At 42.1% G+C, this 27,380-nt stretch overlaps 1 protein-coding gene across 11 annotated transcripts in view; it reads right to left on the reverse strand.

Annotated features, from left to right (window-relative positions):
- Nucleotides 1–27,380, reverse strand: part of rapgef1b (Rap guanine nucleotide exchange factor (GEF) 1b) — a 57,105-nt gene that overhangs the window by 10,814 nt on the left and 18,911 nt on the right. The window contains exons 2-15 of one of the 11 annotated variants that reach the window (XM_030064710.1): nt 15,387–15,532; nt 13,619–13,797; nt 11,918–12,074; nt 11,578–11,666; nt 11,330–11,485; nt 10,456–10,506; nt 9,776–9,890; nt 9,325–9,511; nt 8,331–8,861; nt 7,287–7,489; nt 4,358–4,519; nt 2,189–2,335; nt 1,572–1,664; nt 62–147 (exon numbers count right to left, since the gene is read on the reverse strand). In XM_030064710.1, the coding sequence (XP_029920570.1) occupies nt 62–147; nt 1,572–1,664; nt 2,189–2,335; nt 4,358–4,519; nt 7,287–7,489; nt 8,331–8,861; nt 9,325–9,511; nt 9,776–9,890; nt 10,456–10,506; nt 11,330–11,485; nt 11,578–11,666; nt 11,918–12,074; nt 13,619–13,797; nt 15,387–15,532 (2,302 nt within the window). Of the gene's footprint in view, nt 1–61; nt 148–1,571; nt 1,665–2,188; nt 2,336–4,357; nt 4,520–7,286; nt 7,490–8,330; nt 8,862–9,324; nt 9,512–9,775; nt 9,891–10,455; nt 10,507–11,329; nt 11,489–11,577; nt 11,667–11,917; nt 12,075–13,618; nt 13,798–15,386; nt 15,533–27,380 lie in introns of all 11 variants that reach the window. The other 10 variants (XM_030064708.1, XM_030064707.1, XM_030064713.1 and 7 more) reach the window with 10 other exon arrangements.

The raw sequence follows: 27,380 nt of genomic DNA on the forward strand, positions 1-27,380 counted from the left end.
TTCAGATGGGCTGGTCTTGGGCTAAACTTATAAGCCAGGATCTAAAGGTCTTGTCCTTTACCTTTCCTTGTCCAAAGCCTCTTTGCTACTGGATGAGGGCACCGGAGGGGTGGCATCTTGAAGTACGTCATCAGACGTGATCGTCTCCTAGTTAACAAAAAGGAGAGGTAGTATCAACATTTGCAGGTTACATGAAAACATAAGTCATTGTTGTTGGAGAATGATTCCATGCAATGACAGGAAGGACTGCTATCGATGAGATCATATGAACCACCAAGATTTCATGCACGGCACTGGGTGAGGAGAGAGATGGATGCTTCATACAAAATGTCTACTGCAATGTTTACAGAGGATGTTATTACTGTTATCTAGGATTAGATTTAAAAGGCCAATGTGTAGAATGCAACTTTTCCACAATATGAGCAAGGAAAAACCAAACAGAACAAACCCAATAGAGAATTAGACACACACACTGTCCAGAGGGTAGAAATCACATACACTCACAAGATACTGCACCAAATGTAAATTGCAAGTCACCCACACATCCATTCGCCATTTCTTTTGCTCCCTCTCTTTTGCTCTTTCACTCACACACTACACACCGCACCATTCCAACACACCCACACATGCCTAGAAATCCAACCCAAATGCACATGGCCCAAGCGACAAAGTCACACACACATATTCGCACGCACACAGTCACACATGCACAGGGGGCTCTGAGGCTGTTATGGGGAATGTTATTGGAAAATTGAAAACCAGTGAACCATTGAGAAACCCTTTTGGAGCAGCGACATGTCAGGTGTTAGATCAGAACAAAGTTAAATGCTTAAGTTACAGCTGAAGCACAGTCAGGGACAGTAATCACCAGCCAGGCAATCAGAACAACATATGGATGGACATCTTTTCAACAGGACACCACCACAGCACAGGAGTCTCTCTCAGGTCATGCTCCGTCAGGTTCGGCTACATTCAAATTCCATTTCAGCTCCACCACTTCAAGAGATGAATCAGTGAGCACTGTTGGTTTCCGCTTCTCAATGCAGCAGATCACTGGCACAAGCGGTAACAGCTGCCACTCAAATACATTTCTTTCCCAAATTCTACACTGAGCATGGACCGGAATGCTGGATCTTAACAAACCGGACCAAAGGATTGGTTTGTCCGTCAAATTCCTGAAGTTAATTCTGACACAGGACAGACTACGCTTAGATTTGGTGTCCCGTCAAGCTTAAAAATGAACTGAAAGGCATTTTTAAGAAAGATTCACTGTTTTCATCAGGCCACAGCGTTTTAAGAATCCAGCTGTAAATTTCCTGTATTTGATGGTAAACGTTTTGACTAATAATTTGATTTCACTTTTAATGATTAATTCCTTTACTGTCTTATTTTTTCTTAGTTTTCTTTTTCTTTTTTAACCTTGGCACCGCTGCAAATCAGAGGTTGTCTCTCAATGCATCTCCAAGGATTAAATAAAGGTTTGAATGAATTAATTTTCATTGAATCATGTCCTGAAGTGACGGAAGGTGTAAATGGAATTGACCTTTAAACCTTGGCGGTCAACTACTTACTCTGAGGGAGAGAGGCAGCTCTCCATTGGCCTGGCTGGATGAGTACAGGTTGACGTACTCCCCCTCCCCGCCCTCGTCATTCGCACTCTCGCTCTACGGGAAAACAGGAGGGACACAAACCACGGAATAAGGGAGCGGAGAGGGGCAAAGAGTGTTTGCTAAGGGTGGGATAGACGTCAAGTTTGAATGTATGGCTAAGGACAGATAACTGCTACAGTGAGCTGTGTGCCTCCCAGCTCAGTTGTCATCAGGACCACCGGGTGGCACTGCTGTGCATCATTTGTGAGGGTAACAGTATTTAAATAGCAAAAAGAACATGCAGTTCAAGATGCTTTACTAGGATATTTAAAAACCCATAATCAGACAGTTTGTGGGCAGTAATAGTCACAACAAGATGCCAGTAAGTGAATGAGTCACTGTGTTAACATCTGAACGGCGATTCTCAAGTAAATACCGAGCTGCTGTAATCTAATACAAATCTGCCACAGGGAGGGGTCGAATATCTCATTTTATTATCTATCATTGGAGAGATGTTTTTTGTTCATTTCTTATCTAGTGCAGTGACAAGGCATCCGGCTTTTTCCTTCCACATCTGTCTTTCTAAACTGTAAGCTCACCGCTGAGGTGTGGAGAGAGTCAGTGAGAGAAGACTCAGAAGGAAGACAGACAGCCACAGAGCCCAATGAGCCAGCCAGGGAACCGTTGGGCCCGCCCCCGCTGCCATCCAGAATGGTGGCATTGGTCAAGGCAACCTGGTCCAAGCTCTGTGATTGGTGGAAAGAATGAAAGCAGGAAAAATAAAAAGGACAGGGCTAAGGGATCAGAGAAGTGAAAAGAGAGCAGGTAGAAACAGAAGCTGAACAATAGCAAGGGAGGAAAAAAAGTTCACCTCATTCTCCAACACCTCCTTTGAACCTGGACTATGGTAATGATGTGCCTGAACATGATGTGTACTGCACACATACACATACCCAAAAAATGCAAAACAACTAGAACCAGAGGCGAAAGAAATATCTTTTATATCTCCTGAGAGATGCATGGAAGATGACAAAGACAGGAATGTTCCACACAGAAACAAAGCTTTCATTCACAATAGAAACCATAGCCTTAATGTATGTGCGTGGACAAGCTATATGCTTGTCACTGAGTGTGTGTGTGTGTGTGTGTGTGTGTGTGTGTGCACGCATGTGTGAGTGCGCGCATGCATGTGCGGTCACGTTGGCCAGGTGAGGAGATGCTTGTCAGAAGGGAGGCTGTTGCAACCCGCTTTAACATGTTGTACATACCAACCCGGCATACCAGTGCAGAGCAGCACATACACAGATCACTGCACGTGTATACACACACACACACACACACACACACACACATACACACACACACACACACACACAGGATCCACTGGAAATGAAAGCCAAACATTTTCCCCATTCTTTCCTAGACGGAATAAAATCAGCAGAAATTACGGACAAAATGAGAAAATACTGCATCCCTGACAGCAGCAGCTCATATAGGAGGAAAGATATTTCCACATTAAAATGAACAAGAGACTATTTCCTGCTCTTTCCGGCAAAGCCTTCACCTCAAACTCTCCCAAAAAGCCTTAATTCTCCCATGACACCCCCTCCCCCTGAAAACATCATGCCCCGAGGAGCTGAGGAATGCAAACATTCCACTGGAACAGACAAACGGGAGGTGTGGAAGTGTGTGTGTGTGCCGTGGTGGGGTAGGGGGTGGTAGTTGCAGAAAAGGCAGTGAGGGAAGACCAGAAAGATAGGACCAAGAAAGCGGAGGGTGTAGACGAAGACTGACACTATGAAGATGAAGAATACAAGGGGGGGAAAAAAGACAAGAGGGGAGAAGAGCAGCAACACGAGGAATGTGTTTTCCATCAGGTCCATCTGGTGCTGCATTCCACTGGAGATCCTGAGGGAGATTCACACTGTCTCATAGCGTGCCCCTCTTCACCATGGGGTCACCGTGGGTCACCCCTTCCAAACCCTGACTGAGCCACAGTCACACACAGACAGGTCCACTACAGGGGCAGTGGATCATTGTCCTGACTGGAATACGACGTTCATTAAAAACAAACTAATTAATTGACACCAGCCTATTACTGGTTGAAAATGTCCCACAGCTAAACCAACAAAAGGCTATTCTGTTATTTCTAAGCCCCTACCTGAGGCTTGTCAGTCAGCAGAGATATTTGGATGAACTGCTCTTCTTTATAATTCATTTGTTCCACACACACTCAACTGACTGGCTGCATCTCTGAGGCAAAATGAAAAGTCGGAGCAGGTTAAAGGGTTACCCTCTGCAAAATATCGTGAGACATGCTTCAATGCAACATATGAGCGCACATCTTGGCTAGCCGGAGGCTGAGCAGAACCACAACAAGTAACTGCACACACTCATGGCCACACAGTCACAGACAAGCACGCACAAATACCATACCCAGTGTCTTAGCTAAAAACACACACACACACACACACACACACACACACACACACACACACACACACACACACAAAAGAACAAATTCACACTGTGAGAACAAATGTACACACAGGATGAGTGGATGAAGAAAATTAGGGATCACACAACAACCACAGCACCGTCCCTTGTACACGGCCCGTTCAGAACCTCAAGAGACTCGGGGCAGATCAAACAGAACCACACAAGCAGCATTCAAAAGGTCAGGCTGCCCTTGGACTGGTCCAGGGCCACACAGCGGTCCGGGTCAGGGTGGAGATGGGGAGGGGCCGATGTGGGGGCGGGGGACTCACCGTGGGTGTGGTCAATGATGCCTGGCCAATCAGGTAGGAGTTAGAGACGGACATGCTGAGGCCCAGCCCAGAGCCCGCCTCCTCCATGGCCGCCACAGACGGCTGGAGGTGGCAGGAGAGGGAAGAGGAGGAGGAGGAAGAGGGGGAGGAAGAGTGGGAGGCCTGAGAAATAGAAAGGAGAAATAAAGAGAAAAAGAAAAAAGAAAGAAAGAAAGGAAGGTAGAAAAGAAACGGTGTGAGAGAAATAGGGGTTTAAGGGAGGGAAACGGTGTTAAGAGAAAGAAACAGAAGAAAAAGACAGAAAAGGGGACAGTTGATTATACTAGTAAGCAGACAGCTGAATTAGAGCAGATTTAATACAAGTTCAGCAGCAGAGCAGTGAAGTAAAAGTAGTGAAAGCTGAGGGTGGTTCTGGTAGTGCAGCTGAGAGGCATCAGCCTATTGATCGCATACATGCAAAAATACCGTAGAGGAAATGATATGAGGATTAAAGAGACTACAGCTCTTGTGAAGGGATTGAGTATGAGTCGACCCTTTCATCCTGTTAAGGTCAAAGTTCTTCCTAGAAAGTCCTACTCACTGGTGGGTGCTGTGACCTGCACAGGTCACATACGATTCACATCTGATGTGACTGTCCAGTAAACCTCATTTTAATGGTCTGAGCTTTAAGGGCTTTAAGAGAAATGAGGCCAACTACAACGAGCTCTAAACAGGGCAAATATGATCCACCCCGTCTTTTCCCCTGTTTCCTTATCCGTGCAGCAGCCGAAATGACTTTTTTTTTTTTTTTTTGCAAAGCTGTGTAAAGTCGCCAAAGCGTGTAAGCCTGGAACATGGGTTTATGGAGGAGGCAAACAGGCTTATTCCACAGGGCCACTAGCTCATCAAGTCCAAAACATGAGGCCAGATTAGGCCTTGCGGCAGGAGCAGAGGGGGGAACGGTTTGGTTGGACTCTCCACTCAGACAACAGAAATGATGAAAATAAAAGCTGGGTACAGGATTCTGAATACACAGTGGTGGTGGCAGGAGGAGGGCAGCAGAAACAGAGAAAGAAACAAGACTCTGTGAGGTAGCCCGGGTGGAACGGTCTAGAGACTCTACTCAGCAAAAAGGTCTACTTTCTGTCAAGGGCTGTGATACATCTGTGCCCTGGAGTAAAATGTCATCCATTGTCTTCAACATGAATATTAAGCGCCAAGGCCAACCACTGATCAATTCTTAAAGGACCACAGCAGTGGTTTTTCATGTTTAGTGTATTATCTACAAAATGTACAAACTTCATGTCTGCTAATCTTTTCCCAAAGCAAGCAGTCGTATTTTAGAACTCCGATATAATTTTTCCTCCCTTTTATCCAGCCGATGGTTTGCATTCATTCTACTACGATGTAAAATGATCTTTCACAGACTTCATACCTTCTTCACACCAGTATTCCATCACCGTAATAAAGTCTTCCACATACATTTTCCTAAAAGCAGCAGCACTGTTGTGTTTTGATGACTTGAAATTGGGTAAAGTGGCACAGTCCCTACACCAGAAAATAGTTCCCAAGGAAACATTTGCTTTACACAACCAATTACCAGTTCTGTGGTTTATGAATAGTGACAACTTTGTTAGCTTGAGTAGCAGAACATTACAAGGTAGATTTTTCAACTAACAAAGCAAATTTGAAAATGGAGGAATTTTGATTCTATCCTCTGAAATCTTTATCACAACCAAATGATTTGCTAAATGGTTTGTTGCAATATACAATGTGGATGAATTGTAAACAGGCCAAACATTCAAGATGGTCCTTTAAGAAGTGGCATGTCAATTCCAACTATACGTCAATGACATTAGTGACTATGCCTTCTTATCTTAGGCTTCTAAATACTGACGCTAACATCATTATTATTTCAGCTAGGAACTAGACTTGGTGAGACCAAATGTTGGCAATGTGCTACAAATTAAATCTAGTCTGTTCTGTTAGGTCTACCATAGCAGTCATCAAGAGTTTCATCCAAAACTGACCTCTGTTAATCTATGGGCTAATGGACCCAATCATCAAGGGTGAACACAGTCTAACCTTCGTAGCTATGGACTATCTTACTGCTCTCCCTCTCTTTCTCTCTCTACATCGCCTGTCCGTCAGACAGTTGTCTCAATTAACCCAGACGCCGACCCAGATTAAGATAAGTGGACTGGATCTGATGTGGGGCTGATAAAGGCCAGTCTTATCTCCCAGCGACAACCAAACATCCCCATACACGTAGATGTTGGTTATGTCACAGAAAAGGTGTGGGAGGGAGATACAGAGAGTCAGGAAGAAGGGCTGAATAAGATAACAAGATAGGAGGAGGCTCAAGAGAAAACTGATGAGGATTACAATTGGAATGCAGTTTAGCCCCAGAATGCAATGTTGTCTAGTCTTTCCGTCCCATCCAGCATAAAATGTGAACAAGTGGGGATCTGGATCAAGCTCTACTCCAGAGGACTGATTTTATAGTTTACATCTGTTTACTATTTAACATGCTGGGGAGCTGAATCCAATGAGACAGAGGTGCTGTACGTTTTTTGTCTCTCCTAGGACTCGAAGTAACTGTGGATGATCTCCTTGTAATAAACATTACAATCAATGACGGTTCCTCAACCTAAATTTTGTTGGTCCAAACCTAAAGTAAATTTACTTTACATAACATTTTTTTTTTTATCAAAGTCAAAACTACTTAATCCAACAATCTAATTTCTACCTGCTTACGAAAGAAACTTACCAACATTGGTTCTAGTTCTAGGCTCTGGTGCCATCCCCAGTAGTTTATAAGAAATTAATAATTAAAAGCAACTGCTATTTTATCAAAAGGGTGCTCATTCTGGGTTTGGGGTTCTGGAGGCAATGACAAAAAGTTAACGGAGAGAGAATTTGTATGACAGTGTGTGTAGGGGTTTCTTACCAGCTGCCTTTGTTTGGGAGGCAAGGCCGGAGGCAGCACTGGTTCATGGACTGAGTCAGTGCTGCTGAAGGAGTCGTTGAAACCGTAGACCTCCTGGAAGCGCTTGTTGCGCTGCTCGTAGATGCTCTCGCTCTGTGGTGTCTGGTAAAACACTGAGGGCTGCGGCTCTGAGTAGTCTTCTACAAACTGCATGTACTGTAGGACTGGAGAAAGGGAGGGATTAGATTACATAACCTTTATTGTTCACAGCAGCTTGTCACTTCCAAACATATATCTTTGACACAGGTGAGATATAGGTTTCTTTTGCTATGAATTCGACCATTTCAGGGAGTGAATGCATTTTTTCTTCTTTTTCTTAAATTTAAGCATTTTCTTCAAAGATGCTGTTATGTTGCATCTTAAAGAGAATATCTGAATGAATGCTCTATCATGAAAAAAGAGAAAAGCATTTTCACTTTACACCAAGATTGCTGCTGATTTAAATCATACTTTGCAGGAATTAATACAAAGTAAAACAAACAAACAAAAAAAAACATTATCAAGTGTAGAGTCTACTATTTAAATTATCACATTATATATTTACACCTAATAATATATATATAAAAAATGATAACTATACTTGCAATTGTACAAAGTGTATGAGAGAGCAAGAGGGGGTGACATTATGGATGACATAATATAGTAGCTTCCAAGGGAATGATGTAATAGGTGTGTCAGGAAATGACCAAACGTTGCCCTCTGTGGCCCATGAGCTGGACCCATTGTAGCACATCCTGGTATTCACTTCCTGCCTCTATTCACACTGGAATATTTCCTTGACATAAGCTATGCCTGAATGAACTGGGCTACAAAGTGCAGCCAAAGTCCCACTGTCCCTTCCTAACTCAACCTCATCCCTTCCTTTATTCTCCCCTTCATTAGTCTCTTTATCCTTCCTTTGGCTTTGTGCCCTCAATTCAACTATCTCATTTAAGGGTCTCTCTCCTGCCTTCCCTGCCCTCGCTCCCTCATTATGTGCGCTCCCTCCCTCCTCCCCTCACTTACTGTGTTTGCTCTTCTTTTCTGGCAGAGGCGGTGGGCTGGCAGGGACATCTGCATTCTCGCTGGCCATGTACTGGGCAACAAACACGCCCCCGTTGGTCTGGGGCATGGGTGAGATGGGCGTGAACAGGGGAAAGGGAGGTGTTGGGTGCAGCTCCTCCTCTGACAAGTTGTCATATTGGGAGGGGTAACGCTCATAAAGCACCCTTGAGCCGCTGCTTCCATCAGGGAAGGGGGAGACTTGGGTACTGCGCCGCTTCTTCTGGGGCAAGGCAGGGGGTGCACTTATACGGGATGAGCTTAAGGGATTGATTTGATTGGGCTGGGGGCTCCAGTATTCTGGGGGCTGCTGGGGTGGGGGAGCACTGAAGCGAGGATGTGAGGGAAGCTGTCCAGGGACAGGGGATGAAGACTCGCTGTGAGATTCAGGCAAGGGACTCAGGCAGCCTCCCACTGGGGCTGGGGGCAGGTTATCGCCAACTGACAAGTCCTGGTGCAGGAAGTCATAATCTGGATCATAATTCTCTGTGTTGTCTAAATGAGAGATGAAAGAGCACAAATTAGATTCATACAAATCAAGCATTAACACTTAAAATACTTTGCTGCATTTTTGCTATTAACTTTAAAAGGACCATACCAGTGATTTTGAATGTTTGGCCTGTTAACTAGAATTAACCCAGACTTTACATGATGATGGAATACTGGTGTGAAGAAAATTTTAAAGTTAATTTCCATAATCCAGTGGAATGAATGGAAACCAATGGCTGGATAAAAGGTAGGAAAAATAATACCAGAGTTCTAAAGTATGACTGCTTGCTTTGGGAAAAGATTTGCAGAAATGTGAAACATTTTGAGGATAGTACGCTAAACATGTGAAATCATTTGTATGGTCCTTTATTCCTGGCTGCATTTGTGCTATTAACTTTAATGGTGTTTAATGGTGTTATTCAGTATTCCAATGCACACTAGCACAAGAGTGTATATCTTTTATTCTTACCAAGTGTTTCACAGCTGGTGTTGCGAGAGCACTGACCGCTGTCCTGCTCAAGCGAAGAGAGCTGTTCATCAGACTTGCTGAGTTTCCCCATGCTGCTGCAGGGGGAGAGGCGTGGGGAGTCGCCCCCATATGACTGGCTCCCTCCAGAGAAACGTCTTTGAAGGAACTCCTGCTCGTAGTCCTGCTGCTGCACAAACAAGAGAAATAAGATCTATTAGCACTCCACTCTCGAAATGTTTAACTTTTTTTTCTAGGTGTGTAGTGAAGTATAATCTGCATTGATTTGTGTTGGTGTGGTCTTAACCTGAAATTGACATCTGTTACCCAATACAGCTTCATCTAGTGTGGTCTAATATTTTATTGATTTTCTCTTTCTGTAACTGGTGACGTGTCACTTTTCTGACATTAATGTCTAATATCTAGTATCCGTGAGGAGGGGTCAAACTCTTACCTGTCGGTGAACACTGCAGGGCAAACTGGAGCCACGGCTCATGGGGGCAACCACTGCAACACGGGTAGGTGAAGGCGCTGATTGACGCTTCTTAGGGGGAAGGGCTGGTGGAGGACTACAAAACAGACAAACAAAGAACAGAGTAAAATACCAGGAAGGTGGTAATTTGCTGTTTTTTTTTTTTTTTTCTCAAAGCAACATCAATATGAACAGAGAGGCAAGCACACAGAGCACCCTTTCTCTGACATGTATGCACACAGGAATCCATGTATGAATACATGAACACACACATATCATCCCTCCTGGAGATAGGCAATAGTGAAATGAAAGTGAGAGTGTCACATGTTAGCCTGTCTCAGTTTTTAAATTAAGCTTTCCTGCTTGTCAAACCTAAATTTTCAGTGAGTTAATGCTGGCTCAAAATGGGGCAAAGAACACAACACCATTGGGGACCGTGATATAAAGGCCAGTGAAAGACACTGGAGAGGTCAGTCACACACGCTCATGCACTGGACGCTTTTCGGATTGGATGACAAACGCTTCGGTGGAGACCACAATGACACAAACATTGGGATAACGCAAACATGCAAATCAAAGCACTTTCATCCAATCCGGAAGCTTCATGGGGGTCTAGGATGGGATGTTATAATGGAGCGGGATGATCCTATGGGCTGACATACTTCTCCTTCTGGGAGGGTCTCCTTTGGCCAGCGTCAGCACTCAACTGTGCTCTGTTCCCAGAATCCAAAGAGAAACCACAGATAAAACAAAATGGAGAGAGAGAGACAGAGCAGAAAAAGTAAGAAAGGAAAAGACAGACCAAACAAACCAAAGTGTGCCATAACAAAAGCCTAAAGAGTGAGAGCAGTCAAGGCTTTTAAGGAGTAAAGGATTTTAAGTGTTTGGATACCGAGAGTAGGATCACAAGGAAATGGCTATGAAAATACAAACTACACCATACACCTCTGTTTCTGATTGTAAATTCAGAAATGTTCAGTGCACTGAAAACGTGTGTGTGCGTGTGTGTGTACATATATGTGCGTGTGTGTGTGTGTGTAAACCCCCTTACACACCCACATCCTAAAAAACTGCCTTCTTCCTCCTGTTCTCCTGTTTTCATGAAACAAAGGTGTTGTGAGAAAATACAGTAGTGAAATGGAGTGCTTCTGCTTTTATTGACCCCATTGCAAAACGTCCCAAGGCTTGTTGATGCAGTATGGGAAGCTGTCATAGTTTCATTGGATGAGAGAATTTCACACACTAAATGAGTGGTCTTGCAAAGACCAATTTATTTAAACTGAGACTCTCTCTGTTCTCTGAGCTCAATGAGGAAGCAAACACAAAGCACTGAACTGATCCAAGGTAAAATAACAGCTATTTCTAGTATATCAGCTGGAGAACTGGCTCATCTCTGCCTTGTTGTCTGTGAAGTTATGCGGAAGCCAACACCACTTTTTTTGGAGGAGGAAAGGAGGAGAATCTTCAAAGAATTAACAACAAGGAACTTATAATGCACAGTTGCAGCAAGTATAGCTAAATAAAAGTCCTTCTCACCTGAGCTCTGCCATCTTAGCTTCAGGAAGGGGAGGTTTGGGAGGGGCTACATCTTCATCGGGTAATTCGGAAGCAGCTTCTGCAGGTGCAACCGCAGGAGCTGCCTTACTCAAGACCTCCTGTTCCCGATCTATTGAGGGCATCTCTGGTGATGCGCTGCTACAGACAGAAATAAAATCATCTGAGTGAATGAACCCCTGTGTGTGTATATGTGTGTCTGTGTTCTAAAAAGCAAAAACTACACTTACCTCTCTGCCACAGTAGCAGGTGGTGCTGGTTTGTTAGGGGTGGTTGGTGACGGCTGCTCCTGTTTCTCAATGGTCAGTTTCACCAATTCCTGTAAGGAGAACACATAACATAGCCAGCTTCAATGCCTCCACTGCCTTAAAAACACCACAGGAGCACACAGTCAATAATACCAAGGAAAAGCATTTCTATGTCCCTTCCTTCAGTTCAGTGAGTCTTCAGCTTCTATTTTCGGTTTAGTGGGTTAATACACAGGAAAAGTGCTTTTATCCCATCTTTGTACATGAAAGAGAAAGATGCAGCAATGTAGGCTACTATCTCTACTATCCATGCTGGACCCACCTTTACTCCGTCCAACACTGCTTTGATGACATTGGTGACAGCCACCACATTTTCCTTGTCCTCCAAGTCAATGCCATCCAGCATCACCTGGTCTGACCAGCGGATAAGGTTGGCCAGACTCTGGTACACACGGTTATGGCAAGATGACAGCGCCGAGCTGTTAGGAAGATTGAGAGGGTTGGGAGGTGGAGTAGGGGGGTGTTGGTGACATGAGTGGACCAAAGAAGTGAGAAAAAAAGGGGACAGGGGTTCACCAACGAGAGAAAGAAAAGTGGTGTGGATGTGATATACGAGGGATGAGAGAAAAGTGCAGAAAATGGAGTGATTCACGACATCAGAAAAGAGGGGAGTGAAAGGGAAAAGGAAGATTCAACCACATTAGACTGAAGGTGAGAATAAACACACAAGAAGCACAAAGACAAGTCCATCTATCAAGCATCTATTAAACTAAATGCTTTTGAGGGGGCTTTGCTAAGGCGCTGCAGCTGACTATATACTTAGGGGTTGGGAAAAAGCTTGTTTGTTGTGGTGCTAACAGGAGAATGTATACCCGTGTGGGGAGGCGTGGTGTTACTGCTGCCTGTAGTGAATGGTACATCCCGAACCAACACTAGGGTGTGGCCCAGGCCTGTACCGACATGCCATGGCTGATTCACAGTGCTGCAATATCTACCCTCTGTCTCCACACAGCTTAATCCTAAGGTGAGTGGGAGATGTCTGCAGCTGAGCGTGTTAGAGGAAGGATTTACAGGATGTGGAAACACTTGGGAGGCTGCAGAGGTTCGACATAGCAAAGGATACAAATGCTAATAGACTCTAATGATAGAGTCTTCAAGCTTGAATGGCCAGTTAGTATGACTCTAGTACTAGAGCTGTGGCGAGATATGAGTGTACACAATCAAGCTTTTAATGGACTAAGCTCCTGACAATTAGGCACTTTGATCAACTTAACATTGTGTGGTGAGAGCACTGGTAGCAGTTTCACCCACCATTGATCTAGTTGTTTGACTAGTACTGATTTAGATCACAACAGAGGAAACTACGTACACTATGCATGTCAACCAGATGGCACAAGCTAACTATGCAGCATGTAGAAAGAAACTTATTAGCATATAAATGTTAAGCTCTGCTGCCTGCCTCCTTGTCACACAATGGTAACTTGATGTACCTTATTTGCCCAAAAAGTCTGGGTTTTCCTTAAGCTTGTAAATTCACTGGCTGGCAGGAGAGATGTTCAGCTGCAGGTTTTAGAGGACAGCTATGTCAGTGCCTTAAAGCTAAACCTAAACTCTAAACTACTTGAGTGATTTGGTAGGGTTTGACTCTACGAGACTGAGGTCAAACTCCACAGATGGCTGCCTCTCACAGGCTGTAACATCCATCCATCAATTACATCTAAAAAAAAAAAAACAGGACTGAGAGATACAAAACTTGTCACCTTTGACCACCATACCTTCATCTGTACTGACTGATCGGGAAAAACACAAAGACAAACAGAGACAAGTTCCAACATGTCTGATGCTCATTCCAAGACAACTTTGCCAAGGCTTTTTCCACCAAAAGGGTATAGTTTACCAAGAGTACCAGTAAAATAACCTAACTCATTCGAGTCTGGACACTTACAGGCAGTCTAACTTTGATTTTCAGTATCTTATTAAAAAAAAAAAAAAAAAAAAAAAAAAAAAAAAAAAAAGGACTCACCTGTGCTGTATCCTGGCCTCCCCCTGAACCAGAGGCAGGATGGCCTCCAGCACCTTGCTGGCTGAGCCTGGCAACATCTCCAGCACCTTCTTCTCCACTACCATTTTGTCCACGATTGTCTTGAAGTATCGCAGGGCGCTGACCACTTCCTTCTCCTGTTCCTCCAGCCGACTCACCTTCTGGAAAAAAAAAACAAAACAAAGAAAACAAGTCAAGCAAAGGAATTCCCAGTCATTCCCAGATATTCCCAGAACTGCTTTACATTGTCATGGCAGTGGAGAAAATTTCACAAGCTCTTTAATAATGTAAACTAGGGCTGGGTGATATGGACGAATCAGACATCACAGTATTTTTTACTGAATACTCGATTTTTTGCCAGTACAGTAGATATTGCTAATAGTCCTCTCACAAGTATTTACTCAATGACATTTTTGATAAACAGTCATTAGTTATTGATGTCCTGGCATGTAGAGGCAAATAATAGACCAGCGGCAGTCTAATAAGTTCAGAAAATTGCATCTCTTTACTATAATACAGCATTTAAAACTAGGAAAAGACAACACTTACGCTGTATTAGGATATCACAATATCCAAAATCCCAGATGATATCCATTCTTATATCACGATATTGATATAGTATCGATATATTGCCCAGCCCTATATAAACATGCCCACCAAAAGCTGTGTAGAGTATCTAGAGCTAATATTATATAATACCATACATACAACAATATATAAAAATGCTTATACCATATACCATATAACCAGTAGACATAGCATGTCAGAGACCTACTGTGTCTACCGGTGCCGATCCCGCACAAACAGCACAAACAGCACAAACAGCAAACAAGCACAAGACCAGAGATAAACCAGTTATTGGTCCCAGATGATTATCAGGGCTGATATTCGTAACTTTTCAGTAATATGCATTTCAATTTTGATTTACATGATGGCTGGTATAAAAAAGAGACACTGACAAAAGCAAGTGGGTGGGGCAATGTGTTTTGGTTTAAGGAGATATTCATCTCCTTAAACCGTAAAGTATTGGCCCTAAATATCAATTATTGATATCCTTGATTATTAATAATCTGCATCATGCTTGTAAAATCAATACAAGTCGATCCTTAATCAGAGGGACAGAATGATTTTGTTACTAAATACAGTGCCCTGTTGGCTGGTCAAACTGTTGAACCAGATGAGGGACATACAAGGTGTCACTGAGCATTCAGGTCATTTCGGGGACATACAGAACTCTGCTGTCGCTCACCAACATCACATGTCTAGTCTGTATTTGAACTCTCACAGGAACCCCGTGTCTAAACTACTCAGCTATAATGGCCTGATCTGCCCCAGTTGACAGCTGAAAACCCATCTTTCAAGTGATATGGCTTCGAGCCATCTTGGTACTACATCAACAGGCTCTGTCAGCCATTAGCTTCTCCAGTGTTTCACAGCAGGGCTGTTGGGGAATATACTCATTACACCAAAAGCCTTGGGAGGGAGCGGAGGAGTTCATTCAGGAAACGGCCCAGTTCCATTCATGTCTTTATAGGTCCAGACACCTGCTGTACCGCAGCCAGCCACCACACTGGCTGGGAAGTTGTGGGAACCCGCAGGGGAACTTGCACACACAGACACAATGGAATATGGTAGCACAAAGCATTGGACAGGAAAACAAACAGTCTCACAAACAGGCAAACAAATGCATGGAATAGGTGGGAAAGAGATGAATTTCCCACAATACACACATACACACAGCTGCTCACACCTTGTTGACAGGTTTTTCGGTACTCTTGACTGCTGGCTCAGGCTGTAGTTGCTTGCCCTTCTTGGATGGAGTCCTCTTGATCTTGGGAGAGTGGAACTTGTCCATCAGTTTCATGGTGAAGGAGGACAGATGAGACCGCTGCGAGTCTATGGGTGGAGGGAAAAGAGAACAAGCAGTCAATCAAGGACGACAGATGACAGATACTCAGGAAGCACAGAAATTAGATAAAGAAAAGTCATAAACCCGCTGACAGTGTTGATACTCTGCTAGAATGGCTTCATATCAGAGACTCCCATTCACTTCATTGCATGAGCACATGAAAGTAGTTAGCCAAATACTGCCAGACTGACATCTTTCTCTGAGAAGATGAAAGACAGTGACTATTTGATTTGATTACTTTGATTTATTTTAATTTAACGGTTTTGTAAAATTTATTTCAATTTGACCTAGTATTTGCTATCATTTCCTCTCTCTTGGCAGTCCCCACTATTTTGTTAGACAGGTACAGGCAGCCAATACTAAATTCTAATGCAAGCTCTCTTGCTTTAGTATATCAATATGTGCAAACATACACACACACACACACAAAAGAGTCTGGTCATTATAAAATAGTCCATTTATTTTCGAGATTTAGCTTCATATTAGCAGAATTCTACCTCCCCACTCTTAGAGAGCTGATGAGTATCTAGGGAAAGAAAAATTTGCCACTCCTTCAATCCCAAGAGATTTTACTGCTCTCTCCCCGTCTCCCTCCATCTCTCTCCACACCAAACGGACTTGAGAGATAAATACTTGTAACAGCAGTGTCAGCCAGCAGGAAACGCAGGTTTTATCAGTGACAAAATTACACCTCTATCTGATGTAATCTCCCCTCAGCTCGATGACAGCAGGATTTGGCATTCCACTGCCATCAGCGTAAAACAGCCAACGCTGAATAGCAATCAACAGCGGGAAAACGCCGCGTACTGGACTTCCAGCTGGGCTGAGCTTTCATCTGCACCATCGATCCACGTGCCCTGCGTCTATCCACCCTACTGTTCTTTCTCCCCATCCCTAATCCTCATCATCCCTTATGCCCAGTGGAAGCCAAAATGCTCCGAGGCAGCCAGCAGCTACTGTGTGTTTCATTAAAAATGTTGATGAGAACGCTTCCAGTAGAGTTTCCTCCTGTTTCCAGTGCATGTGATGAGACATACTCTTACAAAACATTTGTCATGACCCCTTAGGCACTCCTTGTATTACACTGTATGCCTCACATTATCTTATGCTGTGAAGGTAAAAAACAAAAATATTATTTGCTCAAAAGAGGGATTAGTGAGCCACTCATGACCCATAGCTGACTCAATAAATTTGCAAATCACTTCTATTTCCATGAAACACAAATTTATGTTCCTAAATTAAATATACTGAATAATAGGTGTCCTATTAGAAGATGTGTGGGCTCGACAACATAGTCAAAATCAAATATCATAATATCACTTACCAAATACCTTGGTATCGATACTGTGATATTGTTGGGATAACTACTAGTGGTTTCATAAGATATTTACACACAAGAGATTTTTGATAAACGTTCATTAGTAATGTAGATATGAAGACAAAGAAGGCAGAGGCAAATAACAGAACAGCTAGACCAGTCTACTAAGTCCTGAAAATTGCATCCCTTTAAAACCAGAAAAAGACAAAACATATACCATATCACAATACTACAAGATCAAAAATTTTTGATCTGTTTTAGACTGTTGTATGGAATTTATTCCATACAACAGTCTAATATAATAATATGGATACAATATTGATATATTGCCCAGCCATACCGAGGACAAATCATTATCATTATTATTATTATTTTTTAAATTTCATTTTTAGCCTAGTTATGTCACTTCAACATAGAGAAAAATGCTATCTGATGACTTAGAGAAACCACACAAACTCCTTTTGGGCCTGCATCATCAAACTAAGTGACAGACAGATAGCTGCCTCTTCAGGGAGATTATAAATAGTTTGCACTCTGTCTCTTTTAGTCACACCATCAGTGGAGTAAAGAGATAAAACAGCAGCCAGTCAGCCAGACAGGACTGGGAGAGAGTACAGGACTACGAGTGAGTTGGAGTAAGAGTTAAGGAATCAGAGTGTCAGTCTAGTGACTAGACACAGAAAAGACCCTGGGGAAGGGGACGACATGCTCATGTAAGCCTGTTCCAGCAGCTGTCTGGATCAATAGTCTGCGACTTGAGGTGTCCCTATATTCCACGATCCATACTTGTACGCTGCAGGGGATGGTGTGTTTCACTGCACCTGCACAGCATCTGAATAGCTCAAATGTGTAAGGTGTTTTTTTTTTTTTTAATATCCTGAGGCTATACATACCTGTGGTATCCAGCTTTGCTGCTAAAAAGCCTGCAGGCTATATTTGGCATGGTTTCACTTTATGGCTGTGTGTGTAGAGCAGACCATGTGCTTTTGATTGTACGGTAGCCTCTGCATGAATTTGGTCGCACATAATCTGAACCTCTGACTCCAACATGTAGGCCTACATGACAGAACCAGGTAAAATATCTGAAGGTAGGCAACAAATACATCTCATAGGAACACCAAGGGTGTAAAGCCGGACTGTTAAGAAACAAACCATTCGATACACAATACACCCTACAAAGTGCAGCATTATAAACACAGACACTGTATGAAAGCCATCTAACCACACATTTAGCTGAAGAATTAATGAATATACTAAAAGTAAACAGTCTAAACAGACATTTGCCTTTGAAAGAATATTTGTTGATTTCATATTACCATCTCAAATCTCTCAGTGAAAGAGTTATTTTTGTAAATTAGACAAAATACAGAGAACAACAGAAATAGTAGTAGTTTAATAATGGTAGTTTTTTTTTTTCTCTCTAATGTACAAAACAAACCGAAATTTGGGTTTATTGAACAGTTACACCCCTAGAACTCACATGTGCTATCTGTCTATTATCATCTCAAAAGAGGAATTATCATGATATATTGCTTTATAGATTCATTGTTACACCCCTTGTGGCTACCATCATGAATACCAAGGCCTCTATCACTCAATCGTTGCCTGAATGCACCCTAAAAGGAAGGAAGGCCCAGAAGGACTGTGTGTGAGGTTACAGCTGTGTTCCACTGTCCCTGCCCTGAGTTGAGAAGTGGTGACATCAGCAGTGAGTCACCTCCATGATCAATACAGCTGGCCCTCATACATCATCACTATCCCCAAGGCTCCGCTGTTTATCGTGCACTCATGCACAGAGAGCTGTCTCCCAGTCCCTTCTGCTCTCTCCATCCAGTTTTCTACGCCCTTCCCCCTCGTCTGTTTTAAGGCAAAAGAAACTCCCCCTCACTCGAGTTCGCTGGAAGTCTGGCTGAGACTGGAAATGACATCATCAAGGAAGAGCGAGAGAGAGAGAGAGAAAGTGAGACAGTGACCGAGAGGGAGAGAATGCAATGTATTGTAAAGTGGTAAAGTGCTCTGTCATAGTCATGTAGGCTATTTAACAACCAGCGTCCACGCTACCACCAGAAATGGGCCAGCCATCGCTCCAGCTCTCCCCAGCTGCCTGCCCGCTGTTGTCTGCAGTTACGAGGCAGTGATGTCATCGGCTGTAATGTCTCTCTGACTGAATCTGACTAGTCAGGGAGTGAGTGAAAGAGTGAGAGAAGCAACACAGTGAAAACACTTTTCAGCTGGCTGGACCACAACAAGCCTTCAGGCAAATGTGCCTATTAAACTCGGTGTGCTCTAATACTCAACATTTTCTCTTGCAGAGCATAACCTATTTTCTTATACGATGTGAGGCAGGCTGTTTCTTCATAGCCAGTAGTTTGCTTTTCACTGACTTCTTTAGCAGATTAGGTGGCGGACTAATGTCAGTGTGTGGGGTTTCACAGAGGCTAAGACAGCTTACAGACTCTTTTATACATATAGTACTGTTCAATGGCATGTGCTTTTGGAATTGCTGCAATTTATCATGTTTTTATAGAGACAGAAAAAAAAATACTCAGGTAGGATGTGTAAAAAGATAAAGGGGCAGACAAGGGAATTTGTCATTTTTAGCGTAATATCTACAACATGTATATACTTCATGTTTCTGCTAATCTTTTCACAAAACAGCGGTCGGATTCTAGAACTCCAATAACATTTTCCTCCCTTTTAACCAGCCAGTGGTCTCCATTCATTCCATTACGATATGAAAATGAAAACTTTCAGAGACTTCAAACTTTCTTCACATCAGTATTCCATCACTGTAATAAAGTCATCCACAATGTAAAAAGTAAAATTTGAGTAAACTGTAGTAAACATGCCAAACATGCAAAATCACTGGTATGGTCCTTTAACAGCTGAGGAAAATCAGCTACACTTTATTTGTCTCACAGTGACGTCTAATTATGCATTGTAGCCACAGACAGTAAGGAGTAATAAGAAGCGTGTGCATGGTTTTAGAGTTAAGGTTATTCTGAGCACAATATTTTTCCATTCATTCTAATCTGGGACTGAGGGTAGATGTCCAATAAATTCAGTTACACACGTAGTATTTTTAGGGCATCATAAAGGAAACATGAATGAGAACTGAAAGGGGATTCATCATCAGGGAATCACATTGTTAAGAACTGGTTAAGGAATTCGCACTGATAAAATCTTACCCACCCTCAACCAAAGAACTGAGAGTAAACAGATCCATTTGAGGTATTTAATTGCTTAAATGCTTAAACTGCAATGCAAGGCCTTGGGGACAGAGAAAACAAACACCTACTCAAGCCTGAACAACTCTGGAACAAAGCCTGGGAGACTTCTCACACTAATCTGGAGTATAAGTAGGGTCCTCAGGAGCCATTCAGATGCTGGATTGTCTTATAGCTTCATACAGCTATAGGCAAACACACACACACACACACACACACACACACACAAAATCACAAACACAAACACACACAGGCAACAGAGTTGAAAATTAATGAAAATTAAGTTTGTAACAGGGAAGACATACAAATAAACTAGGGCTGACTAACATCATGACATGGAAAAATAAAATAAATAAAACAGAAAATAAATTATTATAATTTGGTTATGGCTGTGTCCGATAAATGGACTGTGTGATTTATTGTGAGAAGGGGCAATTTTTAATAACAAAACTCAAAAAGCTAAATAATTTTCTACAAATGTACAGAAGGCTAAAATCTGAGTCACACAGAATTGTGCTTTGCAAAACTGACAGCTTTCACAAGTTCTCATAAAAATCACACATTTAATGCTAGTACAATGCAGCACAATTAGCATTTGGTTTGTCACAATATCAACCTTACATGGTATTGAAAAAAAGATCCCATCTCACTCCAGCTTGGCTGCCATATGGTTGACAAAATTAATCATTCATTCACTCAAACTGAAGAGCTGGGCTTTCTTTCAATTTAAAGCACTTTTTTCCCTTTCTTCTTACTGTTAGTCATTGAAAACTCCAGTTGCTGTTTGTTTGTTTGTCAGGCAGCAACACTTGATGTTTGTTAACAACAACAACACATGTATCCTGCTAAACAAGTCAAGTATATTTGTATAGCCCTTCATCAGTTTTTAGTCAATGACCAAAAATAGAATGAGCCTATCTAGATCTATCGAATGGACAATTTATCTAAAAATAAAATGTTAATCATTGCGCAACAAAGTAAAACACTTAAGGCACAAAACAGCATGCTGACCAGACACAGTCTTAGTTACAGTATATTTTTCTTCCTATGTTACAGATATCCTTATCTATCATAGCTGATTATCTTTTAATATATCACATATCAAGGAATAGTGTGATTATATTGCCAGTTAATCAGTGATTACCACTCCTAGTGATGATCTATAGAATTTTTATCATAGATGGAACAAAAACCTAGAGATTTTATCATAGGCGCCTGATGAAATTTTCAAGAAGTAGAATATAAATGGTCTACCACAAAGTGTAAGTATGTGGCATGTCCTGGCGGATAAAGTGTGGGAAAACTTCAGGAGTGCAAAGTTAGTGCACAAGCGCAGCAAGTAGAGCCCATGTGTGAGCTCATGTGTGTGGTGTGAAGTGTCTGAGGGGATGTACGCCGGTCAGTGGGGTTTAATTCTCAGTGGTCGTAAAGTTGCACATGGATATGGGAGCAGCTGCTTCTAATTGTTTAATTTCACTGTTTCAGAATGTGCAACAAATAATAATGTGACAAAAACAAATTAGCAAACACTTAATCTGATTTGGCTTTATAAAATATTAAATTTTCCAGGTGCCTAATGGGAACACACTCCTGGACATTAGATACAGAGAATCTCTGTGGGAAATCCTGGGGTCCTGGTTCTCAGTAGTGATCCCTACAAAAAAAATATATGGCTGGTGACATATGAGCTTGTTCAGGTCTGACTGAAGGACTGACAGGCTAACAGATTGACCTGGTTTGTGTTCAGTACAGGTGTGGTCTATACATGACAGCTGGTTGGCCCCCCTCTACAACCCCCATCCTCAGAATAGGATGATATGGGGGTGAAGGGAGCTGACCAAGACAGGATACAGGAGAGGCCGTGCTTAAGGTTACACACACAGCTGTCACCTCCTGCTGAACTCCTTAAGTAATGGCTGTTTAATGGAAGTGTGTGTGTGCATTTGCCTGTGTATGTGTGCACATATGAGCATGTGGACTTGTTGAGCCTGCTAAAAGATGACTCAAGAGTCACAGAGGTCGCTGTGCCAGCTGTTAAGGAGAAGGAGAGTTCAAAGAAAAGCAAGAGGCAAGGGAGCCAAAGGAGGCAATTACATGGGGGCTGCATCAGTCCGCTCAGTAAAGCAGGCCTCTTCATTTCCTCAAAGTACACATTAGACGAAATGATGTGTGGAGAAGGGATGGACTATCAAAATGAGAGTTAGCAATCTGTTCCTGCTTTTTTACCGAGTTAGTGTTGGATTAAAATGTCTACCTTGTTTTCAGGTGTTTATTTCAAAGCCTGATTTAAAAACTGTCAGATGGTGGTTAGCTACCCGTCTTACTTCTCAGAAAGAAATGCTACTAAGGACTCTCACAGTCTCACACACATAACCCACCAGTGAAATATAGACTTAATGTGGTGAGAAAGACGCATTTCTGTAAACAGCCCATTATCATAACCATGCTTGATGCAAGCTACTGCTATAAATGCATGCTGACACTCTTCCTCGCTTTAACACTTGGCTATAACAGGCACTATATATTATTTACTGTACTTTAAAACACAACATACAGACATACTTGGCAGACTTAATTAGAACTTCGGAATATCAGAGAAAACACGCCCTGGGATGCATTTAAATTGACAATGCATTGTTTATGTGCAGCCCTGCCTGCAAAGAGGCCATATTTGTCTATAAAAACAAGAACACAGTGAGCGACATACTGTCTGCTACACTGTAAAACAAAAACCACAGAGACGCAGCGCCAAGTATCATATCTCCACAGGCAAGACCTGCTGTGGAGCAAGAGAAAGGAATGCAAGCCTCAGGCACGTGAGCTGAACAACAGGGGAAAAATGAGGAGGAAAGACAGAAAAATTCAACAGGAAATAGTTAGGTGCTTAGTAAATTATTTATACTCTCCTTCCATTGTAGTGGTTAGCTTCCTTGGCTGTGTCATATTCTCATTAGAAATCCTCTTTGCCACCCAGAATATTGACAAAAAACACTATAGGTTACAGCCGGTGAACCACGCTAGTTTCCAAGGACAGGAGGAAAGGCAGCAGGCCACGGTGTGGAACGTGGCCCTGGTTAATGGTTGAGTTGAGGAGTAATGGAGGAAGAAGTCTAGTGGTGTATTTTACAGTTTTCCAGCTGTGCTGTTTGAGTATGCTATTCAACAATGAGCCACTGAAGGAGCAGGAAGACAGACTGTGTCAACTGAGCACAGCTAGTCCACTTACCAAGTGACTAAATGAGATACACTAGATGATATCTATGACAGAAATCACATTAACAACTGACGCAGACACATCCGAGTATTGCAATTTTCCATTTCACCCTACTTCCCATTGATTTTTGAAGTCCTACAATGACAAGCTAATGGATATAATTGAAAATGCATCACTGGCACAATTATACAGGAATAACAATCAACTATTTGCGATTGCTAACTGAAAAGAGATTAAGATTCTTTCAATTTAATTAAATCCGAGTTATGTTATGTTTAATTGAACAGTTCCTTGTGTTGTTTGTTTTTTCAGTCTGTAATCGTGAAGTTGTTTGTGAAAATATCTTTGCAATTCCTTGATCTCCAACCCTCTGACATCAGCCTCCATTAGAATTTCAAGCTATTAATAAACAGTGATTTAATTTGCACACAGATGCCCTTCACATGTCAATGACTAGTAAAGCAGCTCCATCAACTATGGGTCACTAGTTAGCAGTAAATATCAGTGTGGTGATGGAAGTACACTGCATGCTGGGTTGCATGGAAATAGAAGGCCTGTTCAACCATGGCTAACAGAGCGAGGACACAGAACACCGACAATCCATAACACAGATCCATAATACAAAACTGCAAACCGGATCCATAACAATGACCGGTGAGAACGTGTTTGGTCATGTGTGTTCAACCTATGTGTGAGAGAGAGAGATGAGAAAGTGATTGACCAACAGCAAGAGGGGGAAAAGAAACTGTATTTGTCCTAAAGAACACTGGCGCTACGTGCTCTCAAAGCAAATGACAGTGATGATGCACTGGACCGGATCATGATGGAGAATGTGTCTCTACAGGGGAACTCCAGCTCTAAGAATTACACATCATTACCACTATGAGTCAGAGATCACCCCCTGTGATAAAAGTAGTTCATATCTAAATACGCTCTTCTGTAAAGACACAACTCCAAACTGTTATCAGCAACTAAAATTGTCCATGATGATCAAAGTATTCATAAGTCATCAAAAGGGGAACAAGAACCAATTGAATCAAGAGAGGTATTAAAGAAAAAAAACACCTAAAACACTTCAACAGCTGCAGATTAAACACTGCAGTTCAAAGTACATCTAGTGAGTGGACCGTATTGATAATGTACTACTGCGGCACTCATTCACACTGCTCTATATTTTGATGCTTTAACAAATTATCAAAGTACAGCAACATCGGTCAACTAGAGTTCAGCAGCAAACGGATGGCCTACAGTACAGAAACAAACAGAGGACCAAGGTCTGGCCATCTGGGACACACGATGACTTAAAAAAACTTTTGGCAACTGAGGTCAATGGTCAGATCAGTATGCATCATCCCATGTCACCTAACATTGCTTGCTAAAAGTTGTCCTCGAACAAGCCGCAAAAACTACAGCTGACAGCCATCAGGCAGGCACATTCTAAGCAAGCACGAGAGGAAAAAACTCGGTGTCAGAATGCGCTAACAGAAGGTGGCAACGGTCTTTCAAAAAAGCATTTGCTTGGGCTGAACAACCAATGAGAAAGCTCTCTTGCTTTATGGTCCTGGCCGATGATTCAACCATGCTTAATTGCACCAACTGCTGACAAGTTACAATGGTATACCACATTGCATAGGCACTATGCAAGGCACTAGGGGTGATCATTGGCCATACATGTCCCAATGAGGGCCAATGGCCAACAGTCTACTTGGCCAGCTTCATGTGTCAGGGATTTAATAAATGAGATGTTGAGACATCGTGATTGACAAACAATGAATCGCAAATCGACTGTAGTCATGTAGGCCTGCAATCCCAAAGCTAAAATTGAAATTGTCAGATCTGTTAATATCACATCAAAGGATTTCATAAAAAAAAAAAACAAAAAAAAACAACCCTTTGACAACCAATTCTGAAAATCAAACAGTTGAACTCAATTTGCTGAATAAATGTATGCTAACAAACTGGACTAGAGAGTCGTGTTTTCAGGTTGTGATATTTACAAAAATGATGCCAGTACTGATGGTCAGTATCAGATTAATGAAATTTCATTTTGAATAACTAGGTTTCCATTCTGTGTCAAATGTATGCCAGTAGCTTGCAAGCTGGTGTTGAGGAAGAGGGTGGGACCATTACGCCTGTGTATTGTGTAGAGGCATAAACATTTACAAGTCTCCTGCCTCAATGCCTCCTCTGTTTAACTATACAGCCAACAAAACTCCTCTGTCCAGAGTTAACACCATACTTTCTGCCATCTGTATTTCTCTATGCCTCTCCATGCCTAGCTACTACTGCTTCTGTTAAATACTGCTACTAAAAGTGGTGCTCCAACTGGTACTGAGCTAACAGTTAGCCCACACATTTTCTCCAGGAAATCTAGCTTTCTGGTATGCTTGATGTTGATACACACACTATTGTTATATTAATGTGCCTGCATCAGAAACAACATACTCTTGTGCTTTCTTCATACTTAGTGATCACTAAAAGTGAATGACTACTATCACTAGTAATCATCACCATAGCAAACACTAGCAATATGCAATGACAATATCTATCTATCTATCTATCTATCTACCTAGAAATCATCTACCATCGTGAACCGCAAGTAATTGCCAAGCAATGACCCAATAAGAAACTAACAACCACAAGTCATCACATAGCCACCACCTAGTAACCTAACACCCTAACAACCACTGTTTAACAATAAGGCTGAATACAATCTACAAGCGTGAATTTCCTCAAAAACTAGAAAAAGTTTGACAGTGAGTACTTATATTGCTTAGAGCAAAAATCCCATAAACAAATGTAAAATAAAGAAAAAAGAAAAAGTACATTCTGGTTAATATGTGGGCAAACTAAAAGAAGAAGGAAGAATGTTTTAAGCAATCCAAGGTATAAATGAATGAATGAATAAATAAATAGAAAAATCATTGGATTGTCAACATACAGGAGAATATCTAACATTTAAAAAAATATGTGATAAAAATAAAATAGTGGAACTCTACCACTGGAGTGTTACAGCGAGAGTAGTATGAGGAAATCAAACAGTATAATACTGTCACTGGGCGTTTTGCTCCTCATGCTTCATGCCCTATGTGATATATTTTACAGTAATTGCATCTGTATGTTCCATATTTATCTGTAGATGGTTCACATTTTGAGACACGAGTTCACATTTTGACATCTCTGTCATCATTACACTACTTCAGTAAAGCATCATTACACTGGGCTATAAAGAAAATGCTTGAAAAGTTATGTGAAGAAATTTAATGAACTGATGTTGGTTAACAACAGTCATGGCTTTACTGCAACTATTTCAATGTGTAATTGCAGCTAAATTCATAGTGATTTATTAGTGATCCTCAATGCAGCCTAGCATTTTTGCTGTCACAATCTTCAAGTCCAGCTCTGAATCAGACACCACTGCCTTGTTTATGGGCTATGAGTGACCTTTAGGGGATTATGAATATTCAAAGTATCCTCATCCTCTGGCAGCAGTTGTAGCTCTTGGTGGATTCAATATGGGTCGAGGTCTGATAGTGCGCATGGGAGTGGCTAGTTAATGGGAGCACTTGGCACACCAGCTCAGTGGAATAGTATTGAGGGCCACAGAGGGAGCCCTGAGGTCTAGGTCACTCAATTGTACTGTGTACAACACACATACGTACATACAATACACAAGCATGTGCATAGGCATCCACTTCCAGACTGACACAAATGAGGACACAAAGAGTCTCTCAAAACTATTCATCCACAAGGCAAGGCAGCTGAGAGGATGCCACAGGCCCTGTTTTCCAACAATCAGAATAACAAAGAGAAGACACGTCCACAGTCTGCTCCTATTATGCTATACTCAATACCATGAGTAGTATGCTTCTGATGCCCCGACTATAACACACACACACACACACACACACACACGTTTGACACTGTAACAGAGAGGCAGAGAACGTTACAAACTCAACTAGAAAAGCAACCAAAAAGGTATGTGCTTTCTTTTGACAATATGAAACAGGAATGTATTCCTGTCAAGCTGAAGCAATAGCCAAAGAACAAAGCATATTAGCTAACAGGAGAAAAGG

The sequence above is a fragment of the Myripristis murdjan genome, chromosome 12 (assembly GCF_902150065.1).
Source record: "Myripristis murdjan chromosome 12, fMyrMur1.1, whole genome shotgun sequence".
Taxonomy (NCBI): Eukaryota; Metazoa; Chordata; class Actinopteri; order Holocentriformes; family Holocentridae; genus Myripristis; species Myripristis murdjan.